The following is a 25,469-nucleotide window of genomic DNA, read 5'->3' on the forward strand; positions in this document are numbered from 1 at the left end:
ACTGCACACTCACCCCTGAAGCCTCCTCCTCCACCTCTTCCTCCTCTGAATCCTCCTCTTCCTCCACCTCTTCCTCCTCTGAATCCTCCTCTTCCTCCACCTCTTCCTCCTCCGAATCCTCCTGAACATAGGCAAGAAATTACATTTTGAGGAACCTATAAATTCTTTCTGTTCTGCATAACAAATTATTTTGTTAACAGCTTCAGAAAGGAAAAAAAATAGTTTAATACAAAAAAATGTTCACTGCTTCATCCTAGTCCTCTAGTCCCCCCTAGATGGTCTCTTCCTGGGACCATCTCCAGCATTTTAGGTATTCTTGGTATCCAATTTTAACCTCCAAAATACTAAAGGGACTTATAAAAATTCCAAGGTAACTCATGACAGCCAAAAATTACTACAGCTCTTTATATAAGAAATCAATAGAACATTAAATTTTTTTAATATTTCTGCTCTCTGCATACAAAAGGACAGGGTGGGGAGAAGAGGGCAAGTCTGAGACTTAAGAAAGAATTAACTTTATTTTTAACCAAGGAGCACATCACAGATGATGTTCAAATAGCCAAGCCAGAAGAGATCTAGTGGGTCATCAATCCCTTCTTTCAACCAATACATTTCAAGTATTGGTTGTCCAAACTAGTTTTTTAGAACATAATACAAAAACGCAGCTTTCTCTAACAGTTTTGAGCATACACTATCTATTACCTTTTACCACAAAAGGTTTGCCTAATAGTCACCAAGTTTTCTTAACCTCATTAACTGTATTTTGGTTATAAACCAATGCACTCTCTTTCCTATACTTTGGATCTATTATTCAACTAGCTACAGAAGCATAGCTCCTGCATTTGGAAAGATGTCATTGTCTCTTCCACTGAGATATCAAACAGAAAGATGCGTAACATTTTTCTTCACAATACAACTGTTTATGCAAGTACTTTACTGTCTTTACCAAAGAAACATTCGGCAGCTTTTATTCTTAGGATCTTACCTCCACCTCTACCGCTGCCTCTTCCTCCTCCACGTCCACCACCACGTCCTCCTCTACCTCCTCCTCTAGGAGGACCTTTTTCTCCAGGAGGCCTTGGCAAAAATCTCTGCAGGGGTAGCAGCTTTGCTGGATCAATGTAAAACTGCAGGAAGACAGTTCCATCAGGCTCTGAGAGTACCAGGACTTAAGAGCACATTAATATGTTTTGATTTCTTTATAAACATCCACAATTCAGTCTTAACCCTTTATATCAAGTTGTCCACTGCAAACAGCAACATAAACACAATGCAAAAATGAAAAATTAAGTTATTAAAAAATAGATAATGTTTGCATTTTAGAAGTTTCACTAGTTACTTTTTTTCTTCTCAACAAGAAGTAAAAACAGGGCAGATGAAAGAGTGAAAAGGAAGAGTAAATGAATACTAATGTTTTCAAAGGACAATTAGCTTTTAATGTCAATAAAAACTATTTGTAAAGCTGCATTTTATCTAATTGACGACATACAGTAAAGTTCTGCTATTAAGACTGCCTCACCTTTTGCAATTTTTTAAATGAAGAGGCTTTCATATTCTCAGACAGTTTCACTGAAAAATACTGTTATCTTCTTTAAGGAACATATCACGAATAAAATATTAGAAACAGTGTTTTTGATTATTATATAAAAGAAACATTCAGAGAATTTCTACTTTGGTAGTCTATAAATGAAGGTAAACAGCACCAGTACAAATGAAAAATTATAACTGAAAGATCAGRAGAAACTATTTCTAATCTTTCCCAGGGTTTTTCCACAGCTACAAATACAGTATTTTGCAGTAAAATCATTTTCTCCTTCCCTTGTATTAAGGCGTAATAGAAGAACATACCAATTGGCAAGAGTATTTAAAAACAATTGTGAAGAGACAAATTGCCTGGGTAAACAACTATCTCTTGAAGCCCCAGGGTGACCTCAATATACCTCCAGAACAATTTGGATGAACTCTATGTTGCAGGGGCTCTGCTAGCACAGGTGTCAGGTGATACAACTGCCTGGCTGTGGAAAGAGATGAGTCAGCAGAAACTGTGAGCCCCAGCAGCTTGCCCAGTCTCATCCTACAGTCAAATGGCAGAGAGTCTTCATGACTCCACACACAACCTTGTACATCCTGCAGCTCTCCAGTGCGCAAGGACTCTGGTATATGGCTTTCAAAAAGGAGCTGCAAAATCCACTAAAGTCCCTTCTTATCTCTAAATATGCTACAATGGGGGGGGGGGAGGAGTTCCTGAAATTCAAATAACTCTGATACAAAAAATGAATTTGTGAGTTAACACACTCAGATCACGACAGTGATTTAGACCTGCACATTTTACCTCACATTTAAAATAGGACAGGAGAATACACAGAGCTGGTTGCCAATGCTCGACCAACAAGGACTAAGTCTTACTGCCACTTTATATGTTTACTTCRCCAGTTGTCTCGCTCTTCCTCTTTTGTCAGGAATCCTGTCAATCCAGCAATAACGACAGAAGGGACCCACCAACTTTGACTCAGCCATCTACCTTCACAAGAGGACACACTAGCACGAACTATCTTCACAACTGATTTAAGAAATAAACTGGACCATAAGCAAGTTCCCCTAAAGCACAGAAAGCCCTCTCCCTTGGGCCAACCCTGTTATTAGGTTAATAACCTACAGAAGAGAAATTCAGGTAGCCAAAAAAAGTAACATCTTGAACCACCAGACTCAGAAAACATCTGCCAGTACCTCATGGAGTTATAAACTTAGCTGACRGCAAACCTCTGCCTGACACAAGGCACCCATACTTTGTCATGTTGCAAATGTTTTAAGATAAGCACTTCATCAGAATGAGACATCTACTGACAGTTGCAGTTACATCTATGAATATTTACATTTAACTGTAGCCAAGCCTTAAATTATTTGCAAATTCTAGAGCAATCCCATTTAATAATCAGCCTTTAAAACACAAACATCATATACCACACATGCTTTTGAAGGATACAAAATCTCTTAGTTGTCCAAAGATTTCATCTACTTTGCCAATCTGCTCCTTATTATCCAAGTACACTGGTGCGTTGAAATAAGGCACCCTGTTTTCTTCTGTTTTACATTTACAAACAATGTCATCTTCACATGGATGCATGAACTCTCCCAATACTGAAATAAAGAAGAAATACTAAAGATCTGGAACAGTCGTTATGGATTAAATAAATATAATCTCTTCACATAACTTACAGACTACCCTTTCTGGAGGGCCCTGGTCGTATCCACCTCTGTTGAAGCCTCCTCGTCCACCTCCTCCCCGTCCAAAGCCACCACGTCCACGATTAAAACCACCTCTGTCACCACCTCCTCCACGATTGAAGCCACCTCCTCTTCCTCCTCCACGAAAAGACATTCTCTATTACCTCCTAAACTAAGGGGAAAAAATCAGTTAAAAAGTAAAAAGTATTTCATGTTTGATTTGCTGTATAAATAAACGTCTCTGGACAGCACTGGTTGCAAATTTAATGGTTAAGCACTTCATTCATTACTAAAAACATGCAGTCATACAAAAATTAAGYTTCCAGCTAAAATGTAATCTACTGTAATGCCTACCTATAAAATGAGACTAGCAATAACACCATGATTTTTATTCATATTCCTCAGAATTGAACATGGTACTGTCCATTCCCATAAGAGAACCAAGCAGCATATCCCAGCCCCAACCCAGTAAAGGAGCGCCACAAAATGAAAAGATACACAGCACACATCCATAGCTCCTTTCCTGGGCACCTTCCAAAGGGCCGAAGGGGCACCAGAACCGCCAGCAGCCCGGGCAGGGGGAGCCTCACGACGCCACCCGCCGAAGGGGCGCTCTCCCTCGCGGAACCGCGCCTCCCGGGCCCCCGCGCAGCCCCCTGCCTCCGGAGCCGGCTCAGGGGCCGCTCCGCGGGCCGGCGGTTGCCACCGGCCCCTCAGAGCACCTGGGTCACGGGCCGGGAAGCGCGGGCGCGGCGCAGCTCGGCCCGCAGCCCACACGCCAACAGCCCCAACGGTCAGTAACGGCTGCGCCCCCCGCACGCGCCCCCCACTCACGTATCGAGCCAGTCCCCCCGCACGTGGCGCACCCCCACGCGCGCGCGCGCCGCCGTCGCCCCCGGCCCCTCGTCGTCAGCAAAGCGCGCCGCAGCCGCGCGCATGCCCAGCAGCCACCACCGCCGGCCGCGAAGCCTCCCCCTCCGCCGGAAACGGGGCCGCCCGCCGTAAAGGAAAAACAGGCACCAAACGCCAACCGATACTGCCGCAAAAGCCCCACGGGGGGGGGGGAAGCGAGTACTCTTACGACTGTTAGGGAGCGCCCTGGCAACCGCTGACGAGCGTTAGCAGCCGCGAGGCCGCCGGGAAAGGTGCGCGGGCGCCGCAGCGGGGCGGCGTTGGGCTGGCGCCGGGGCATTGGTTCGCCCTGCCWGCTCGTAGGCAGCGGCCCAAAGGACTTCGCTCTGAAACCACCGCGTATTTCAGTTGCAGAAACAATTGCATTTTTACCCTGTGTTTCGGTGATCTCAGCAGAGGGTAAACCCAAGAACCAATAATACAAAAGGAGTATCAAAACAAGTTGAAAGAATAAAGTACAATCAGAGTGAAAGCCAGTTTATTACATCTATTAAAACAGATTTGTGTGAAATGTGCATTTTGTTAGATACGTGTAGGAGCATAATTCCTTTCCACAGAGCTGAGGGACTGTGTATGCCTCCCCCTTTTGTACTTTGCTGTGCAGTCACCCTCAGGCAGCACAATAAAAGCTCTGTATCATGTTTTACAGTGCTAAAAGAGGTCATTTACATGCCTAGGAGCCACTAGGTTAAACACCTAACCACACTATCAGTTGAATCTCAACCCAGATACAATTGCTATTGTCTTGAAATAATCCCGGACCTTGGCTGGGATTGATGGCAATAGAGTAATCTTATATGCTAGAGGAGTCAAGAGATTAAGTGAATATTGCTTAAATTTTCATGTCTCCAGTACTGTAAAAACTGTACTGAAAACCACTGATTTCCTAAAGTCCATCGAACAGATATAGCAATGATAGTACTGGCCTAGGCTAGCTTAAAAAAGGTGGACCCATGCTTCATCCTGTTATTGTACTTATTTCAGCTTACCTCACAGGCACAGGTACTACCACTCCTTGAGCTCACTCATTTCCTAGGCCATGGGGAATTCAGCATGCAGGGCATAACAGCACCAGTCTTTCAGGGAAAAAAAATCCCCGTRCACACTCAAACAGCAGCCTGCCGCAATGCAAGCCTGGTGCATGGGAAGCATGGTCACAGGCAAGCGACTGATCGCGACATTCAAGAAGAAATCTGAAAGGCAATCTTTTTTGGAAAGCCAGGGAAGCGTTTATCAGCTCTCCAGAGTGCCTCTGTTTTGGCCTAGTGTCCAAAACAAACAGCCAGGTACCCGCAGTCCAAGTCACAAGGTAGACACGTAGCTAAGAAGGGTCTCAGGTGATGGAGTGACCCCGGACTGCACACCAATAATTCTTCCCTAAGGAAAACAGGAATCTCACAAATCCGCTCTGACGGGTCTCAAAGATCTCAGTGCAGAAACTAATAAACCCACCTTTTTAGGGAAAAAGTATACATTTTCGACAATGATCTGACAGGAAAGTATTTAGTAACAAGAAAAAATTACAAAAATGAAAACCACAACTGAACAAAAAAAGGAGTGGTGACAACTCAGAGCAACACCTGACTGCAGTGCTAGAGAACAGTGGGGTCACAGAGGCAGTGGAAAGCAGTGACACGTGGAGACTATGCACTACACCTGTGGGGAGTGCYTTCTTTGTCATGGGTACAATTTGCATCTGATGCGGGCAGTGTTTACCAATTCCACTTCTGTGCCTGTAAATTATTTGCTTGATGCCCTGGAGCCCTTTTTCACCTTCTTGTGACCACATTTGATTACGTTCTGTTCGTTTCATCTGCTTGTAGCAGCTGCGTATGGCAATGAACATTATCCCAAGCATTGTATGATCAATGGCTTCAGCAGTCTCATACTCCAGTCTTCTCCTGACTGACATGTCTCAAATGATCAGGCCTTTTTGTCTTAATGTTATTGTGTGACACTGAGCTCCAAAAAACTGGGAGGGCAAAGGGGGTACTAGCTGTCTTAACAGGAAAGAGATAGGACCCTCTCCCTGCAAACTGCCTACCTGGGAGAAAATTCTGTTACCACCTTGTAGCCTGTACTGTAATTTGTGGAGGGTTTTGGTTCTGCTGTTTTGAATTAATGTTTTCCTGGAAACTGACTTTCAAAAGAATACTTCAACCATTTGTCAAATACTTGAGCAATTTTCTATAAAAATCTTGTAATATGAGCCAGTCATTTAGCTGATTATATAATGGATAGTACATGCCTATTAGTATTTTTCTTTCTTTCTTTCTCTCTTTCTCTCCCTCCATATATAGGGAGATATATATATCTGTTGTGTAAAAACACATTCATCTTCAACAATAATTCATCTGATAAAGATGAATGCCTACAACTAGGAGCAGCAGCCTGATGATTCCATCAGTCTCCTCTGGCAAAGGAAAGGAAAGGAAAAGTGTATTCTTAATAAGTTTTTCCCTTTTAATCATTTACTTTAAAGCCTTTACTTTTCTTATCTCTTCTTGCAGTTACAATAAAACCAGTTGGATTGAGGCAGGATCCCTCTGGAAAGATCAGATTTATCAGTTAATAGTTGAGGTTCCTGCACTTTATTTCTAAATACACTTTAAAGTATTTTACTAATGGTTAAAAATTAAACACAAATCAAACAACTGACATTCAAAAAAATCCTAGCTGGAGGATATCTCTCTACAAAGAGAGATAAACTTCATCATGAGAGTGGTTCCAGTTTTCTTGGTTTTCTTGTTTCTCTTTTATTTTTGTGGAGCAGAGGTAAGAATTTATTTTATTGTGGTATCATTAATTTGTAAAGAAAAAAAAGAGTCAAAAAGTTTACTTTTATAAAAGTAAAAACTTTTTTTTTTAAGTTTCCTTTCATAGTATTAAACCATTTGTTTTAGCCCAGTCTGAATATTTGAAGCTCTCTTTCATAATATCGATTCTGTCTGGGATTTACATTAGCAGGCTTCTAGAAAAGATTTTAATTATGATCCTAAGTGCAATTTACAACCACGGTTGACCAGAGAAAGATGCTGCAGTTTGCCCTGTCCCACTTTTTTGAGAAAGGAGATTATGGTCTTAACTTCTAACATGGCAACATCTCATAATGCCTGAAGTTTTGCTCTGGAATTTCTTCTGGCAAAAGTGTCCCAGAAAGTACATATGGGCTCAGCATTCATCATAACCTGAGTCTTTTAGCAAACCCCTTACATAAAAATCAGCAACTTTGGTTCCCATTCAGTGAAACTCAGGAGAAACATCTAGCAGAATATGGGACTTAAGACAAGCTGGATCTGGCTGACAGTTTGGCATGTAAATTTAGAGATAATGCATTGGATTTTACTAACCTGAGAACAGCAGAAAGAATTTAATAAGATTATACAACTGTTAAAAATTGCTTTGGATTAAAAACTGCCCCAACAATATACCCACTAACTTTACTAGGGCCAGGATTTCTTCCCGAGAACTTTAAACTTCAGCTTTATTGATTCAGTGGACACAGTCAAAGTTGAAAAATCACATCTGAGGACTAACTTTTCCCTTATTTTTTATGCAAAGTCCATCCATATATTTTTCATGTTTCAACTTTCTTCCTACCTATAGCTCTTACTAAGCATGAACACTCGGCTGGCAATGGAGCCTCTGGAGAGCTGCATGAACATAGACATAGAGCCACTCACCTAGAGATGGTTGGTTGGAGGGTCAGAATCAGCCCTTGCAGTCCAGTAATGATCAGCAATCACATTGCAAATCCACTGCTGTGCAAGATACAGGAAAAAAKATGATCAGGAAGGACATTTCATTTTCAAATTTCTTGAAGATACTTAGAAATACTTGTTGCTTTAGCAGGCTTTACAGTGGAACAAATGATAAATTTTACATTCCTTTATTTGCTTCTAGGTAGTTCATTAATATTTACAGGTGATATTTGAACTCAAAGCCAATTAGGCCAATAAAAACATCWCAGAAAAAACATTAAGTTGCTACCTTTTTTATTTTCCTAGTGTTTAACTACCATTATGAACTTTGCTTACAATCCCATTGCTGTGGTATGTTAAACAACTGGCTTAAAATGTTTATAATCTGCTGTGCACTCCAGCTGATGTTTGAACAAGAGTGCAATGTTTGCAGCAGACCAGTAAGAGTGAAAAATCATACCAGGTGAATGATCCAGAAAGAAAAAGACTCCCAGAAAAACTGAGAAAGATGAGGTGGCCAAAGACAAGGGAATAGACACCATAAATGAAATTTAATACTTCTATGCACATAACATAGGAAAAGGCTTGTGAGAAAACACATCGTTGAAGAGAGGGATTTGCAGAACTTCTGGTAGCTGTTGTAATTCCTGGTCTTGATTTTTTTTTAAACTTTGTGCCTTGCAGAATGCAGCGTCTAATGCTGAAGAAGAACAGGTTGAGGCTGTCCAGCCAGCTGAGCAAGAAAATTACTTGATAGAAGAATGTTTAAGTAACCAATACACACACAAGTCCTGTAAGAAAGTTTTTTGTAACCCATGGGAACGATGTGTGGAGGGAAAATGCCTTTGTAAACTTCCCTACCAGTGCCCAAAGAATGGCACTTCAGTTTGTTCTACCAATGGAAAGCAGTTCCAAACTTACTGTCAGCTAAAGAGCTATGAATGTCAACATCCTGCAGCAAGGTTTCTGAACAAGGGAAACTGCGTGTCTGGAGGTATTAATATCTCCTTTTACAAAATACATCAGTCATTCATTTGTGGCAAAGTAGATGCTTTACTACTTAAARCTCAGAAAGCCTCTTAATTTCCTTGCAGTAGTAAAAACATAAACCAGAAAATGAGAAGTCACTGAAAATGGGCACTATTTATTGATTTTCATAAAACTAAAGTGATTGACAGGCCCAGCTACCTACTCACACTTCTGCTGCTTGTATCCTGCTCAAACTATCTGGTGGAAATGGAGGAAAGGGAATGAGGAAAAAGAGTGACAAGGTTTCCATCAGGATGTTAAATATGGTGGGAGGCACAGAGGGAGGGGGCCTGCTGAGAAGGTTAGCAGAGAGGGTTTCATTCTGAGAGGGACAGATACCTCACAGGAGCAGGTGTTCAAGCAACGGAGTCAAAGGCTGCAGAGGTGTGTCTGGGAGTTCATGGGGAGAAGGTAAGCCATGTTCACCTCAAGAGCAAATTTCATCAAAACAGAGCTATTGCCCTGCAAACCAGGCAGGTTTGTATGCTGCCCTGGCAGGTGCTTGTTTTCTCCTGCTTCTCAGGCTGCATCAAGCTGCTCCTCAGAGCTTTCTCAGCTCAGCCTTTGCTTGCCCCTCCCTCCCYGAGGAAGGTGTCTGAGCACGTGGAGAAATGGCTCGTGCTAAAGAGAACAGTGGCATCTTAGCAGGAGCAGCTGCTGTCCCAAGCCATCTTCCAGCCTCAGCCCCACCTCCACCATTTGCAGGGCTCAGGACTCTCCTGCCTCCGCTGTTCCAGTACCATGCCCCCCTTCAACCCTTCCCCATAGAAGCAGCAGCTCAGCCCATCAGCCTCAGTGTGGCAAAATTCAACTTGCCTGTACTGCTGAGAAGCACCTGAGAGCCTCAGTGTGGTCCTTAGGCACTCCCTACATGACTGCACTAAGTTAAGGGGGGGGGGGGCTGAATCCACTTAAAAAGCTGAAGTTTTGCTACAAAGTTAATAGATGCAGGATCAGGCCATCTCACCTGACATGTTGCTGACTGGTTATCGAGAGTCCTATAATGAAACTCATGGTACTAAGATGCAACCTTTTCTCAGCAGACCTCCGCATACTCTTATGAGGTAGGAACCATTATCCTCAATCGTCCTGAAACTGGCATATTTTGAGAAAGTGACAGGCTCAAAGTCACAAAGTCAATCACCAGAAGAATCAGGAATAAAACCTAAAACTTCTGTTTCCCAGTCTGTTGTTCCTTCCATATGAATTTTTGCTGTCTACAGGAGATAAAATTATGTCTGCTTTATTTCTGTGCTGTCTTTCCACTAAAATGCTCCTATATAATAAGATTTTATTTGGTGCTTTTCTGGTTTTTGTTTTTTTTTTTTTTTTAGAAACATTTGAAATCTCTTTGGGCCATGGAGATTCAAGTTTGCTTCGAGTAAAACGTGTGAATCACAAAGAGGACTTTTTTGTATGTGATAGTGAGTGGACTATGAATGAAGCAAATGTGGCCTGCAGGCACCTTGGCTTTGAGTTGTAAGTTTGGGGAATTTACCTCTAGATAACTGCAATGGGTCTGAAAAAGTACTGATGCTTATGTAAAGGTCAGTTATYGCCAGCCAACAATTAATAGGACAGAACACTCATGAACAATGTATCAGCTATAATATTCTGACAAAGCTTCTTAAATTGACACATGAAAGTGAAAGACAAAACACAGTTTTTTCTATTCCATTACAAATAACTTCTAGTCAAACCATAATTATTTTTAATTTAAAATAAAACTGAAGACTGACGCACGAGTTTTCTGTCAGCTTAGTGTAAGGGAATAAGCGTAGGTGCACCATCACTGAGTAACTCTGAGCAACACATTGTACTCAGAAGTTCCTTACTCTGGCTGACTACAGGGCACAGCTTTGCTTTGCCACTTGCACCAGCCAGACCAGAACCAGAACCAGAACCAGGTTTTCTGCATGCCTTGCCCCTGCTGCCATTGCTTACTTTGCCCACCAAGAACAGCTGAAGCTGAAGCTGCACAGAGCTTGTTCCTTATCTTGTGACCACACTGATGATCTGAGTTATGCACTCAGCTCATCATAACAAGTTCATTTTATATCCTGTAAATAATAATTTTACAAATATACCACTAATTTAGCTTAGGCATGGAGGAACGACTCCCCAACCCTACCTGAAGACTAACGCTGTCTTGCACTGCCCTAAATTGTCCCCTTTGGATGAGAAATACTTCTCAGTCCTGATCTGTATCTCCTTAGATAGCCCAGACAAGGGTTTGTCCTGAGACAGAACATTCAGTCCTTGAGTCCCATTGTAAGGCCTCTGTAGTTACTTATTTACTCAATCCGTATTTATTTAGGATAGGGAACACACACACATGCTTTAACAGGATATCATTCAGGTGAAAACACAGCTACAAGGGAGATAATATTTATTAAATCCCAATCTTGCAGCTGCCTGAGCGTCCTCAGTATGCATTGATTCTGATGACATCAAGGGTATTCAACCTCACGCAAGATGGTTTCCAAACTATGGCTCATCTGTGTCCATACAGAGACAGGGCTGACAAGCTGTCAAGTTTTTCTATATAAGCAGACTCTTCTATCATGATACACGATGACTCTGACAGAGCTACATATAAATCCAGCGCCAGTCCTATGCAGCAATTTGCAAAAATTTCCACTTTGTTTTACTTTTTCTTCCAAAGCAGAAGAATCTCCTACTCACCCCTATACCATTCTATATGAYGTCTGTATTTTTTTCCTAGCCATGACCAAAATTCTTCATCCCTACACTGGAGAAAATCACATAACGTCTAAACAATAAAAGCAGTGGACAATCCATTCTGAAATTATGTAAATTGTTATTATTATTTGTGTCTTCACAGAGGTGCTAAATATTACCAGTCCAATTCCAACATCACAAAATCTGCCTTAAATTCATCACAGTGTCTTCAAATAACTTGCAGAGGCCTAGAGACAAGTCTTGCTGAATGTTATATAATGGAGAAATCAAGAGACAGTAATGAGGGATTTGTTAGTCTTCAGTGCCATGAAAATGTCAGAGGTCAGTAGTTATTTCTTTGTAAAGATCTATGTGGAGTTCTTCATTTTAAGTTTATTTTAAATATATGTAATATATGATCTAGCCTGCTGAACTCCCAGCCACAGCAAACTTGCATTGAAACCTTTCAATATTTTTAATAATCTTTTCTCAATCTTTAAGATAATTTCCAGTCTTGAGTTTATTCAAAATTGGAAAGTAATTCCTTGTTGGTCCAAAAATATTTTGACGGATATTTCCCACTCGTGGTTCTGTTTGTTCCCCTTTCCCTTCCAAGGGTAGCAAGGTATATTGTATCCTGCAAGTCAYGTCTCTCCCAGGTTAGCTGGCAAGGAGATAGTCCTTGTGTATAAGAAATGAAGTTACCTTTTTCCAGGCTACTGGAAGTTGGATGAAGAAAATAAGTGGTCACATTGAAAGACTAATGAAGAGACAATTAAAACAATAAAAAGATTACTACTTACTTTACCAAGCCCTAAAATGCCTAAGGCCAAAAGAATAAAATGAATAAGAAAAAATATTTCCTTGGGTAGTTGTGAACCTACAGACATTTCCACACTAACTTTGTTTTCACCCTGCTGCACAGATTGTTCAGCAGGTGAGTTCCAGTGCGTCAATAACAAGTGCATTTCTTTGAATAACACCTGTGATGGAATCAATGACTGTGGAGACCTAAGTGATGAACTATGCTGTAAAGGTAATATTTACYTACTTTCTCAGCTGTTTGAAAATCATTTGGAAAACCATACCCAAAGAATCCTAACAGTGATGCAAAAAGACTCTTTTGCAAAAAGTCGTTACATTAAGGCTACCAAACTATAGTTTCGGTATAGATAAGTGAAAAAAAGGAGACATAATTTTCTGAAGCAGGCAGGTGATCTCTGAGGATCTAGATTTCCTCTGAGAATGAGGAAATACAAACAAGATATTTAGGAGGCCATCAAACACTGATATAAAAAATTAGCTGTGTTAGAGGAAATGAGGATGCATTTTTAGTTGAGAAAAATCAATAATTAATGAACCATCCAATAAGTCAKCTTTAAATCAAAGTAAGACCTTTCTTAAATACAAGATCATTCATAGAATAATATATATGACAGTTCCTGGTGCACAGCTTGTTCATGAACAGTCATTCTTTCAGCATCAGCAATTCCAACTGTAAAATTTTTCATTGGAAACAAGGAATAAAAGTAGCTCACGTAACCTGAATGAGGGAGAATACTCTTAGAATTTGGGTTTCAGGTCCCAAACTATAATATGGATTACAAATCCCATCACTACCCCTAAATAATCTTTACAAATAATTTTGTAGTTTTACAGTTGTCAGTAAATTTGATTGGACAGAAGAATCATGGAAACTGATGGTAACAGTCACAGGCATTTCAGAAGAACAATAAATACATGTGGCTTCACATATTTAGCAGATTTATTTAGATTTTACTTGACCAAACTGGCACTGTCTTTAACTGTATAGGCTGAAAGCAATGCTTGCTGGAGTCAACAGAAGTCTTTCCACTGAGTTCAGTGGTCTTTAGATCATATTGGGATATCTGGATACTTTTAGACAACTGTCTGATGTTCTATTAAAGAGATACATCCTTAAATAGTAGATTGACATAAGATTAGAAAGTAACTCCAAAAACTCTGCCATAAATCCAAGCATTGCTTTGTTTTCACAACATGCAAACTGATCACAAGAATTAAAGGGAAAGGGGTTCCCAGGCTTATAATAATGTTTTATATAATCAAGAATGTTAGAAGAAAACAGTCATTAAATCCAGTATTTTCAAAACAGGACTGTAGATTCCTAATCCTATATTTAGGCATCTAGGTCATTCAATCAAAAGCCTAACCTGGATTCCGATTTTGGGGGAAATTTGGCCCAAGCATCATAAAGTCCTCATTTTGGGATGATCAGTAATGCTGGCAAAACTGGAGGTCCTTTGGCTGAGGTTAAGTGTGGGCACAAGCTATGGATGAAACTGGTAAGGAGTGATACTCGCTTGGTAAAAAGGTCCTAATTTTTTAAGTCTTAAACCTTTGTTTTGAGATTGTAAAATGAAGAGAGCCAAGTATTCGTTTCATTTTATATTTACAGAGCCTGCTTTCATGATCTATGTATGAACAACCAAGTTCCTCATAACATGGATATTACATTGTGTTTATGTTAAACAAGCTCTCTAAATATGTGAGGTTGTTGAATCATATGATCCTGTGCTTGACAAATGTAATTCTCTTTTATTACAGCATGCAGAGGCAACAGTTTCCATTGTAGGTCAAATATCTGTATTCCAAATAAGAATGTCTGTAACAAAGAAGCTGACTGCCTCACAGAAGAGGATGAAACTCAACTTCTCTGTGCAGGTTTCCTTTTGAGAACTTTTTTTTGTTTCTTTCTTTCCATTCTGCTCAATTACAACTAGGGACTACACCATGCATATTATTAAATTATTTAACAGATTAACAAAACAAAATGCATGCAAGAGTTCATCTTCCCAAGGTTGTTATGCATAGTAGGAGACAAATAAAAGTTAAGTACTTTTCCTCCTCTTCCTTCTAGAAAAGAATATCAAGAAAACTAAAGGAAGGGGGAAACTGCTAAAGTTTCAGGAGGCTTAAGGCAGATTATGTCTTTTGCTTATACAGCCATCTATCAAACTGGTATCCCATATTTGTGAAAAAACTGTAGGCAGGGCAGGCAGGAATATTTTCCTCAAAGATAAGGAACTGAACCAGTTTGTTAATATAATAATTCTTCTGCGGTGTTCCACTCACTATTGAAAAGATTTGTTTTGTTTTGAGCTTACAGTGTTTTTCCTTGCTCTGATGAGATACAAAGTCTAAAGCCAAAAAGTAAACACTATTGGTAAATGGTGATTGGTAAAGGTAAACTGAACTCTAAGGTAAACATTATCGTCAGTAACCTGAGAATGGGCCAAATCCTCTGCCACCATTTAGGAACTGAATTCAATGGGCATTTTGTTTGAATAAAGGCTGACATACCAGATCCAAGGAAGCATTTAATTTACCTCTCATGCCCTCCCTTATCCTCTTAAAGGAGAACATAGCATATAACAGCATCATCTAAATTGGAAAAAAAAAAATCCGGTTACCTAATGCTCCTTTGGGCTTTAGAAAACTCCCAAAGGTTGATGGGGCAGAAGGAGGAAGTTCTGATGTTTCCTGGTGGAGGAGAATGTGCTATCACTTGAGAGATCAAAAGACAAAAAAGGCCATTTCTTAGRGTTCCTTTGCAGAAAGGTTCTCTAAGCATGGAAAGCAGAGGACAAGTCAAGTAATTATGAATCAACATGTGCTGGATATAGGTCACCTGTAGGGAGAGGCAGCCAAGGAGTGCCTATTAAGAATGGAAACAGCAGGCCCTAGGCTGACAGAATTTTTCTATTTGTGTGAAATGGTGTGCATTTACTGTTTTAAAAACTGTTACTGTTTACTGTTTTAAAAGCCAACCACGATTTTGGCACATAAACATATATTCAAGTAATAGAACAAACTTAAGTATTTGCAAACGTTTTTAGTATTTCATTATTCTACTACAGATAGAGAAAAAGATGTTGAAAATCACAGTATGGATGAAGGTAAGTGTGACTAACCCTCCATAAATCACTGCATATCCTCTAATATATGACTTTCCAGCTACCAGCCAGTTTGGCAGATCCARAACACTCAGATATTTGGACTTTGTGATTCAGTAGTATACAATCTGGGGCTTACTATTTGTCTTGCTTTCCACTAATTTCAACAACGCCATAGTAGTTTATCCAGGCTGAAGATCCAAATCTGCATGTTTTGGCAACTGATGGAGATAAACTCTAARCAAGTCTAAGGAAATCGCTTTAAAATTATTTGCGTGAATGCTGGAAATGGAAAATGAGGGGAAATAATGTGATGGTAAGACACAGACAATTTTCAAAGCAAAAACAGTTGCAGAAATTTTTGGTCTTTGCTTTCCTACTACTGCAGCTACTGACATACAGCACTCATGTTTTCAAAATAAAAAAAAAAAACTGTCCAAAACAGAGATGTAGGAATTATGTTCCCAACGTTTCTGATGTAGTGCCTGAATTCTGTGACACATATTTCCTTTTTGTTAAAGAAAGAAAAATGATAAAGACATTTCTTCCCCAAATAAACTGCGGTCTTATGAATCACACATTAACTCGACGGAAAAGAATCATAGGTGGAGAAGTTGCAAAAAAGGTAAACAAAAACAAACAAACAAAACAAAACAAAAAAAGCCTTACTAGATAAGAGTTCATTCAGTATCAGTTTAAATGGGCATTGCTGTCCTGTTAAAATGCCTGGAAATAACAAAAGCAGCTATAACACTAATTTCATGTCTTGCAGCAGTAGTGGCATTGCACTGAATGAATGTAAAAAGCAGCAGAATTCGTAAGTAAAATATTATGGAGTTGCAAAATGGAGCATTATAGTTCAAGGATACACTGAAAATGATTCAGCAAAATACTAGAGCAATAATTCAGCAAAATACTTAATACTATAGCTAGAAATTACAATTTTGACAAAACAGAATTTAAACCTAAGCCTTTGAATCAGGATACAGTCATAAATGCTATACTTGATCATACTGGGTCAGATCCTACATTCCTGATTCCAGATCCTGTTTCGCTGGCTACAAGGCTTTTCTCATAGAAAGTTGGGGAGAGAGAGAGAGATCGCACAAAGTTACAACAGTGAGCAAAATTACTGCATTTTGGAATATGCACCCTCTGTATCAGGTGAAGCACAATTCATGGGCAATTTCTGGGCAGCAGCTTTTGGATTTACAGTCAGATATAGYCAAGGAGATGAGATGATACAAAAGACTGTTTCCCTTTATGCACTACAAATAATAGTACAATTACTAAAATTTAATGTTATTTGGATTTTTGTTGTTTAAATAGGGTGAATTTCCTTGGCAAGTGGCAATTAGAGAAACTGGCAGTGAAGGTGCAACAGTGTACTGTGGAGGGGTTTATATTGGTGGCTGTTGGGTTCTGACTGCTGCACACTGTGTCAGGTAAAAAGAACAAACTGGGAAATGATTCCCTTGTTGTAAGGCAGCAAAATTAATTTGGATATTACTGCTCTTCTCATCTACTTGTTTGTTGACTCCTATTTGCCTAGTAAATAAAACAATTAAGAACACCAGCTCACCTAAGTTAATGATGGGAAAGATTCAGAGAAGGTAGATTATTTTGGCAGTGAGCAGACAGATGAAAAAGTAATGCTGATTTTGAAGAGACATAGCATTCATCAGTCAGATACGAAGCAAGCAGGAAAGGCTCAGYGTAACCACCTTGCATAAAAGGGAGCTATAAGGGCTGCCTCTCTCCCAGATCACCTCTGCCTTGGGGAGGYGTGGGATCTGTTCCACAGACTGTCCCTGATGGGAACATAGTCCCCGGAATAAACGGGCAGGAAAGAATTGCTGGTCCCAACATCCCTTCCACACCTGCTCACTGTTCTTTCACGTGAAGTTAAGGAGACATAAACCCYTGCTTTCTCTTTGTGACGGCACTAAATATAGATGCTGGCCTTTAGTATTTTTTCTGTATTAGTTGCAGTACTCAGCAGTAAGTGTCATCTGCCTTGCATTTGCTACACTTGAGAAATTTCTGAACATCAAGTCCAGAAAGAAACTATATGTATGTAATATGAATTTTTATTCTATAGAAACTTCAATAAAATGCAAGGSTTTACTGCTAGTGGAAACCTACAAGTGTGCTTGTGTTAAGCACCAAAAATAATTTATTTTGCTCTTTTTTTCCAGAGCAAATCGAGTTCATCTGTACCGTGTCTGGATTGGGCTGCTGGATACAATACGGTTTAACAGAGAGACAGATACTCACAGGTTAAAACAACTGATAATCCACGAGAACTACAATGCTGCAACTTATGAAAATGACATTGCTTTGTTGGAGCTGAAAGGTTTTGGAAAAGGAGAATGCTCCCTAAAATATACTGCACCTGCCTGTGTTCCCTGGTCAGAGCATATGTTCAAGCCTGGTGATAAATGCAAGGTTTCCGGGTGGGGACTAGAAAAAGGTACTTGATTTAGTGCTTCGTCCTAGAATGTATTATTTATATTTCTGTTTTTTAAATTGTGGTSAGGTTTAATTCTGAAAAGACTCAAGAGTGGTGTGCGCAAAGCTCTCAAAAAAGGTTGATAGCAGAAAACACAGGCCATGCTTTGGCGTTCAGCTATCATCCTGTTTGTTCTCTTTCCTGAAGAGCTTCCTTTGCTATCAGCCATGTAGTAAATTGGTCTGGAAACACCTCTGGTTAAAAGGTACCCTGACAGAAAGAAATGTTGATTTTTCAGCTGGATCTGTTTCCTGAGCTGGTTTGTCCCATGGCAGCACAGACGTTTGTGTCAGCTGGAATGAGATGGCAGCATGAAGGAGACCTACCCTTAGCAAACATATAGTTATTTGTTGAGATACTCGCACACATACCTCTTCTTAGAGGAGACAACAACAGTTCAGTACCTTTTGGGTATATGAAAGAAGTGGCTGTRATTACTGATCTAAGATTTATATGGAGACCTGCTAAAGGTATTTAACAACTGGCAGTTAGTAGCTCACTGTGGCCCACAGTCGCAGCCAGTTCTCTGTCCCCTGCCCTGGAGGACCTGAGCTGCTGCCAACAGTTTTGAAACTTGGCACATCTCATCTCAGCCATGTTTGAGTTTAACCCAGAGAAGGTTGCACAGGGACAGATAAGCCAGATGAAGTCACACTTTCAGAGATTTGGGAAGCGTTTGTTTTGTATTACAGAGTGATTACAGTCTGGCATTGGAGCTACTGCATGCTGGCTGTGAGGCTTCTTCTGTCCATACTCAGTAGCAGTCATAAAGCAAATACAAAATTAGAAATTATTAGGAAAGGGACAGAGAATCTCCTTAACCTTGTGAATGCACAGTTCACCTGTATCTTCAATATCCAGTCCCCTCATCTCAAAAGGACATAGTAAAATTGGAAAAAGCTCAGAGGAAGGTAACAAGGATGATCAGAGGCAAGGAAGGGCATCCATATTAGGAAAAACTAAGTGAGGTAAAACTAGAAGAGATGGCTCAGTGGGGGGATACAAAAGAGGGTTTATAAAGTCAGGAGAAAATTTGTTTTTTCAGTCTTTCTTCCCAAGCAACTGTAAGGAAGTGTTTCTTCACAGTTGGAACTCCTTGCTCTGTATGGGCTCTGGAGGCGACTGAACAAGTTTGAAGAGAAATCATTCAGGACTACTTCATACATAGAAACCACATCTGGGTCAGGAAGCTCCCTGAGTTGGAAATGGTTGGAGACCAGGAGAGTACTAGGGAGAAGTGTGATAAATGCTACTCCTGTGCTCATATTCTTCCAACAGAGCTGCTTTTGGGCACTGCTGAAGATAGGGTACTGGACTAGATGCACCTCTGGTCTGAACTGTTGTAGTTAATACTTCAAAATACCACTGACTGCAGCCATGGAAGAAAAGGTTAAGGAAATTTGCAAGTAAAACTGAATCTTGGCCACTTAGACCACCACCCCCTCACCCCTATAATCTGCTGGAACCTGAAGAGCTCAGGACATATGTAACAAGTTCTCTTTTCAGCAAGGGGTGATTATCACTGTCCTCAGAGGCTGCAGCAGCTGCTTAATATCATATACAGAATTCAAAGGTTGTGTGGAAAACCTCTAAAATTTCCTCCAGGAAAATCATTTCACATTTTGTTCATAAGTGTCCTGTGATTTAAACTGCACAGTTTAAAGGGAGGGAAGAATTGCAGATGAGAGCTGAGGAGAAGCAAAAACCAAGACATTTCTAACAGTATTGATTAAGGCTCTCCATTTCACAGAAAACAATATACCAGTTTCCTGGTGTCTGAAAATGTTGATATGGAAAATGGCAAAAAAAAAAAAAAAAAAAAAAAAAAAATAGTCAAGCAAGGGGAAAGGGTAAAAATATCACAAAAAGAAACCACTGTATTTAATGCTGCAATTAAACCACTCCGCTTTTGTTTTGAACCAAATGGCTGACGTACTACAATACACATGGGGAGAGTGTTATGGCAGTTTATCTGATTTATAATACTGATTATATTCAGTAAAAAGCAAATATAAAACTTTCACTTTATGATATTAATTATATTAAAAATGTCTACTATGCACTGATTTTTAATTTAGAAAAATTATTCYTTTTTTTTCTAGGTTATACCAAACAATATATCCTAAAGTGGGGCAATGTTAATTTATTTCAAAATTGTTCTGAATTGTATCCAGGACGCTTTTTCAAAGAAATGGCATGTGCAGGCAAGCATCAATTTTCTTACTATATATTTTTTTAAAAAGTCTCCATCAAAACCATTATTTATAAGATCTGAAATATTGGCAGGAAATTTTTAAGACTTAGGAAATACAATAAACCAGATGTCACACTATTGCCTTTAGCAAAATGCTCTTTACCTTTGAAGCCTAAATGCATCCACCATTAAATACATATTTATAAGCAGAGTTGTGATGACAGTATGCCAAGCTTCTGTGATTATCTGGGCAAATTTCAGCATGCAATTTGAATTATGTTTTTAAAATGCGCAAGCATGTTTGAGCCCACTGAACCTCCTACCTTTACTATAATTGATTCTGATTCAGCAAAATATTTAAGCAAATGCTTATCTTAGGGCACATTAGTAGTTCTGTTGACTAGAATGTGATTATTCACCTGCTCAGACATTTGCTACCACTATACCGAAACCCCRGGAAAAATATTTCAAACTTTTCAAACTACCAGTAAGATTAGTCTGGCCAAGAAACAAGTTTTTTTATTGGCTGAGAATTTCACGCTTAATTCATTTTTTCATGAGCATTAYGTTTGCCAAACTGATCATTGAAAGCTGCAAAGAACAGTGAATCCTACACATCTGTGCCTTAGAGCTGATACCTGGTGCTCCAGAAGGTACACACTCTGACGGAGACTGTACAGGTAGAGCAGTTTGCTCTCCCCCTCACCCCAGCACTCCTATACTCTTTCCTGTATCTACCCATCTATTTTCATCCAGCTTGTAGAGAAATGTAATTTTGAGGCCTCTGCCYCTCTGTCAAGCTTACATGAAATTGGTCAATGAAATGTTTGGTAGAGAGGACACCAAAGCCGACACGTAGGCATACACACAGTATGATCACATATGCTTCATTTCCATAGGAAACCACATTACAAGTCTTTGTACCTTTTCCTTCTAGCTTTTGTTCACTTTTTAGGAGCTACTTCTAATGATATAAAATACAATAGGGCTGAATTCTTCTCTATTACACAGAGTAAAGCAAGATTCACATCACCCATGATTACACCAAAGCATATGAGGAGAATCTGGCCATCTACAAACATAAAAAGAGTCCCTGCACTTAAAAAGAAAGGAGGAGGAATAGACTGAAGGTGTTAGGAATCTGTTACTGGTGGCCATAAAGTGCCATTACCCGTGACCCTTAGGCAACTGTGTCAGGAAATGACATGGACCTAAAAACCACCCAAGCTCTATTTTCTGTGCTAGGTTATATACAAACTTAATTTTGCTTTTTATTTCTTCTTTTGCTTCAGGTACTTATGATGGTTCCATAGACAGTTGCAAAGGTGATTCAGGAGGACCCTTGGTCTGTTTTGACGCAGAAAATGTGGCGTATGTCTGGGGTATTGTGAGTTGGGGTGAAAACTGCGGGGAGCCTGGTCACCCCGGTGTGTATACAAAAGTGGCCAGCTATTATGATTGGATTAGCCGTCACGTGACAAGGAATCTCATTTCACGGTACAATATCTGAAGCTCTGAAAAGAAATTATTTTCTTGTTATGACCTATGCAAAACTGAAGGCAAGCCCTTTGTTACAATCAGCAGTCATGTAACCTAGCAACTATTAGTACAAATCTTTAAAGAATATATTTTGAAAATGCTTAGAGCTTTATGAATACCATGATCTGGAAGGAGCCTGTGGGGAAAGAATTCTATAGTCACAGGAGTCCACAGCAAAATTCTCTAATAAAAGCATGCTTACTGCAGGGAAATTAAAATATCTGTCCTTTTGTTGTTATTACCTTGGGTTTTGTGTTTTTTTTTTTTAAAAAAAACATTTCACATTGCATTTAAATTGGGACTGTATATGTTTTTAAAATGGACAACATACTGAAAGCAGTGGTTGGAAAATGACCAACACACTGGTGACATATGAACTTCACAAAAAGGTCAGCAAGCAGAATACTTTAAAGAAATTCTGTCAACTCAAGGTGTAGGTCATGAGACACTTTCAGGATGCTGCTTTGCTTGCCCGATAATTCTTTAGGCTTACTGAGAAATTAGACTTAAGACTGTCTATTCATTAACAGATTGAGTATGATCATAAGATTTGGGTAACTAATACAACAATTACCCAAAAAATTACTCTGTTTGGTCGTAGTTCCCTCCGCTACAAAATAAGTCAGTTTTTATCTAGTTAATATACCTTATCTGATCATCTAGCTTGTGGCAATTTTTAGCTCTAAATTCTATTAATTTAATTGTAGCTGGTCAAACAACAAAGGAATCTTAAAACCTTTCATCTTAAAAAATAATTTTAAAAAGTGTCTTAAATAAGTGTCTTTACTATCTTAAGTTCTCTGTGTATATACAGTTCTGGTAAGTTCACAAACTCAAGTAGGGTTTTACTGCATATACATGTATCAATAAAATACATATGAAATAAATATAAATATACAAAAATAAAGTATATAGATGATACGTACATACCTAACTGAATTCTACAAAACCAAGTTACAGATTTTAGGCTAAAAAAGAACACTCTCAGTCATAAAACAACAGATTCTTAAATTAGCAAGAGCTTCTTACACCAATATACAAAACCATGAAACAGTAATGCGAAGAAAGAACACTATCTTTACAAGGGCCTGATCCTGCACAGTAAAGTCAGTGGGAGTTTTGCCACTGCCCAAACTGATACAGAACTGGACAAACACAAGGGACCACCAACAAAAAGGAACCATGAAGCACAAAGTCCTTCTGCTTTCCACCAACCCTTATGAYGAAGTTCTGCCCACATCATTATCAGGAAGCCTGTACTGGAGCAGGGCCCAAAGGACCACTGCATAATCTGCATGTTTTTAGACAGAAATGCTAGTGCCTGGTGTAAGAAAGTGGCAGTCTATACAGAATAGACTCACATTTGGCAAGAATAATGCATACAAGGAATTATGCAATGGGTAGGCTAGGCCCTGCATCTGCTAGAAGACAAGCTAGCATACACACCTGTGCTTTTAGAAGTGCCAGAATTTTTGGATTGGCACCTTCAGCAGAAAACTGGCAAATGACTCCAGAACCATCTCATTCAGTTCTATGAAACTACTAGATAATTTTATAACATACTCCACTCGATACTAATTTACAAATGTTTTTAATACCTAATTTAGTTTTTTTCCTCTCAATTAATTATCCTGTTAAATAATGACACATGTTCACAYGATATGATTCTTTTTGTTAAATAATTCACTATAGTCTGCTTTAGACAGCACTTTTACATTTTCTTTGATTTATTTTTCACCTCTTCCACTGTCTGCTAAAAAACTCACAACAGAATGAATTTGTCACATATGAACCCTTTCAATCATCAGTAATGAAAGTAAGGGAATGAACTGCTGCTCTTATCCCCCCTGACAAGGGTCCCTATTTAGGAAAGTATTTAAGCATATTCCGGTGTAAGAACTACTTTCCTGAATCAGGGTCTTTGTAGAATAGTAGTAGGGGAAAGCTAGTTTTCCAGGACAGGTGTACGAAGAGCTCCCTCTTTCGTTTGATTTAATTAACTTCTGTCAAAAACTTTTTCCATCTATTTCTTCAGTAACTATAAATAATATTAAATGTTGAAGCTGAAAAGAAAAACCAACAGAATATTTGTCAAGTATCTTTCTGCCCTGCCTCTTGGTCTGGAAGTCATTCAGTTTTCTTTCCATTTCCTGTTCTTCTTTACAGTTTGTCCTAAAACCCCAATATTACTACGTTCTGAGGGATTTCATACATCTTAAAACAATGCTTTCGTCACAAAAATTAAAACAATTCCTATGTGGTTCCACTTCAGCTCATCTAAGAAACATTTGGAATTTAAATATAAAATTAATGCATATAAAAAAATCTGGAATGTTTTGCAAATGATGAGTTCATTTTGGCCTGATTTTTCTTCAGCAGATCAAGACTGGACTTCTAATGTTTAATAGACAGACTTCCATTTTGCCCTCTTTTACAACACCAACTTGCRCATCTGCTGGTGTTTCCTGAAAATGAATCACTCATACGTACAAAGGTCGCAGGATCGCTTTCACATTTAAAAACATCATAAAATTATTTTAAAATTTTAGAACATTCAAAATACATTCTTTGTTGCATATGTATTTTCTAAATGAGTATGTTTTCCTAAAAGTTACGTTTTTCTAGCACAATTAAGAAAGTTATCTCCCTGACTGTATGGAAGGAAAGGAAAATGAGTCTTTCAGCACACTGCTCATGGGGCGGCAGTGTTTCTTCAGAGCAACCAGACTTGGGAAGCCCTGGCAGGGCTGGTGCTTGCCTGCTCATCCTCTCATTCAAGCCAACGGCACAACATTGGAATGGTCGGCGAGAAAAAACAGCTTTTTATCAGTTTTTTTCACCCCAAATCAGCATTTTTTCCCCCAAAGCTATTGCTGTGTCTTTCACATTTAGCAATACCAGGATTACCRTTTCTAACACTGACCAAATAAAGGTTTTCCAAAATATGCATCCTGAGATTTTGTATGATCTAATAGTATTGGTATCCTCACCGGGCCCTGCTCAGCCAGTGCCACCACGTCCTGTGCTACTGGCAGCCAACAGCACTCCTGTTGCAAATCCAGTTTTGAACAACTCTCCTCCGGGGCAACGGGCACCATGACCCGCTAGAGACTGAGGCCTTTCTCCCATGGAAACAACCCGTGTTGGAACTGGCTAGGTGCTAAGGCACATTTTGCAATATCCCATCTTGCTATCCTACTGATCGCTTTTGCTACAGAGAGGAAAGGTTTACAATGTGTTTTCACTTTTTTCCCCTTGAAGAAATCACTATGATATTCATCTCTCTAACCCACTCTGTATTCATCTCTCTAAATATGTGACTGTCAGTAGTAACAGAGAGAAAGGTGTTTCTGACAAATGACTCCTTGGGGAAGGGCTACCCACCACAGACACAGGCCGGGCAGCAAGGCAAACCGGGCAGGGCGCACTGGCGTGCTCACTCCCTCACCAGGGGTTTCTACCTCCGCTGCAGACTTACGTTAAAACATAGTTTTCCTTTCCTCTGGAGGAGGAACCGGGAAACGACTCCAGAAGGACCCAGCCCCTCAGCACGGCCGGGGACAGGGGAGGATTTCTCCCGATGGAAAGCCAGGGCGCGCTGCGCGCCTGCATGGCCATGCCCGCGTTTCTCACAAGCGGGGCCGCGGCCCGGGAAGCCCCCGGCCTTCACCCTCAGCCGCCCCCGGCTCTGCGGCGGGGAGCGCCCCGCTCTGCCAGGGGCCGTTGCGACCGTTGGGTCC

The 25,469-nt window shown here is 39.8% G+C and overlaps 3 protein-coding genes across 8 annotated transcripts in view; 2 read left to right on the plus strand and 1 right to left on the minus strand.

Moving 5' to 3' along the window:
* The window catches only part of GAR1 (GAR1 ribonucleoprotein), a 28,537-nt gene extending 3,127 nt beyond the window's left edge, over nt 1-25,410 (minus strand). The window contains exons 1-7 of one of the 5 annotated variants that reach the window (XM_026079047.1): nt 25,208-25,410; nt 7,821-7,895; nt 3,217-3,397; nt 2,984-3,138; nt 1,520-1,579; nt 986-1,127; nt 14-121 (exon numbers count right to left, since the gene is read on the minus strand). In XM_026079047.1, the coding sequence (XP_025934832.1) occupies nt 14-121; nt 986-1,127; nt 1,520-1,579; nt 2,984-3,138; nt 3,217-3,379 (628 nt within the window). In that variant the 5' untranslated portion in view covers nt 3,380-3,397; nt 7,821-7,895; nt 25,208-25,410. Of the gene's footprint in view, nt 1-13; nt 122-985; nt 1,128-1,519; nt 1,580-2,983; nt 3,139-3,216; nt 3,398-4,059; nt 4,180-7,820; nt 7,899-25,207 lie in introns of those variants that run through there. The other 4 variants (XM_026079048.1, XM_026079046.1, XM_026079044.1 and 1 more) reach the window with 4 other exon arrangements.
* Nucleotides 6,853-21,835, plus strand: CFI (complement factor I). Of its 2 annotated transcripts, none has more exons than XM_026079040.1 (12): nt 6,853-6,912; nt 8,523-8,832; nt 10,202-10,346; nt 11,713-11,891; nt 12,475-12,585; nt 14,136-14,252; nt 15,449-15,487; nt 16,006-16,109; nt 16,814-16,929; nt 17,683-17,957; nt 20,099-20,200; nt 21,483-21,835. In XM_026079040.1, the coding sequence occupies exons 1-12, from the start codon at nt 6,853-6,855 to the stop codon at nt 21,698-21,700; spliced, it is 1,776 nt and encodes a 591-aa protein (XP_025934825.1). In that variant the 3' UTR covers nt 21,701-21,835. The 2 variants fall into 2 exon arrangements, with proteins under 2 accessions (XP_025934825.1, XP_025934826.1); XM_026079041.1 differs by having other exon boundaries at nt 8,553-8,832.
* Nucleotides 23,126-25,469, plus strand: part of PLA2G12A (phospholipase A2 group XIIA) — a 7,030-nt gene continuing 4,686 nt past the window's right edge. The window contains exon 1 of the mRNA XM_026079035.1: nt 23,126-23,129. Within this exon, the coding sequence (XP_025934820.1) occupies nt 23,126-23,129 (4 nt within the window). The remainder of the gene's footprint in view (nt 23,130-25,469) is intronic.

The sequence above is a fragment of the Apteryx rowi genome, unplaced genomic scaffold (genome assembly GCF_003343035.1).
Source record: "Apteryx rowi isolate R43461 unplaced genomic scaffold, aptRow1 scaffold_491, whole genome shotgun sequence".
NCBI lineage: Eukaryota > Metazoa > Chordata > Aves > Apterygiformes > Apterygidae > Apteryx > Apteryx rowi.

What these genes read in the sequence shown, in the direction of transcription:
- CFI (XM_026079040.1), top strand. Translation starts at nt 6,853, where the DNA reads ATGAGAGTGGTTCCAGTTTTCTTGGTTTTCTTGTTTCTCTTTTATTTT. An exon ending in GTGCCATGAAAATGTCAGAG is followed by an intron (nt 11,892 to 12,474) that starts GTCAGTAGTTAT and finishes CCTGCTGCACAG; the next exon opens with ATTGTTCAGCAGGTGAGTTC. An exon ending in AACTCAACTTCTCTGTGCAG is followed by an intron (nt 14,253 to 15,448) that starts GTTTCCTTTTGA and finishes ATTCTACTACAG; the next exon opens with ATAGAGAAAAAGATGTTGAA.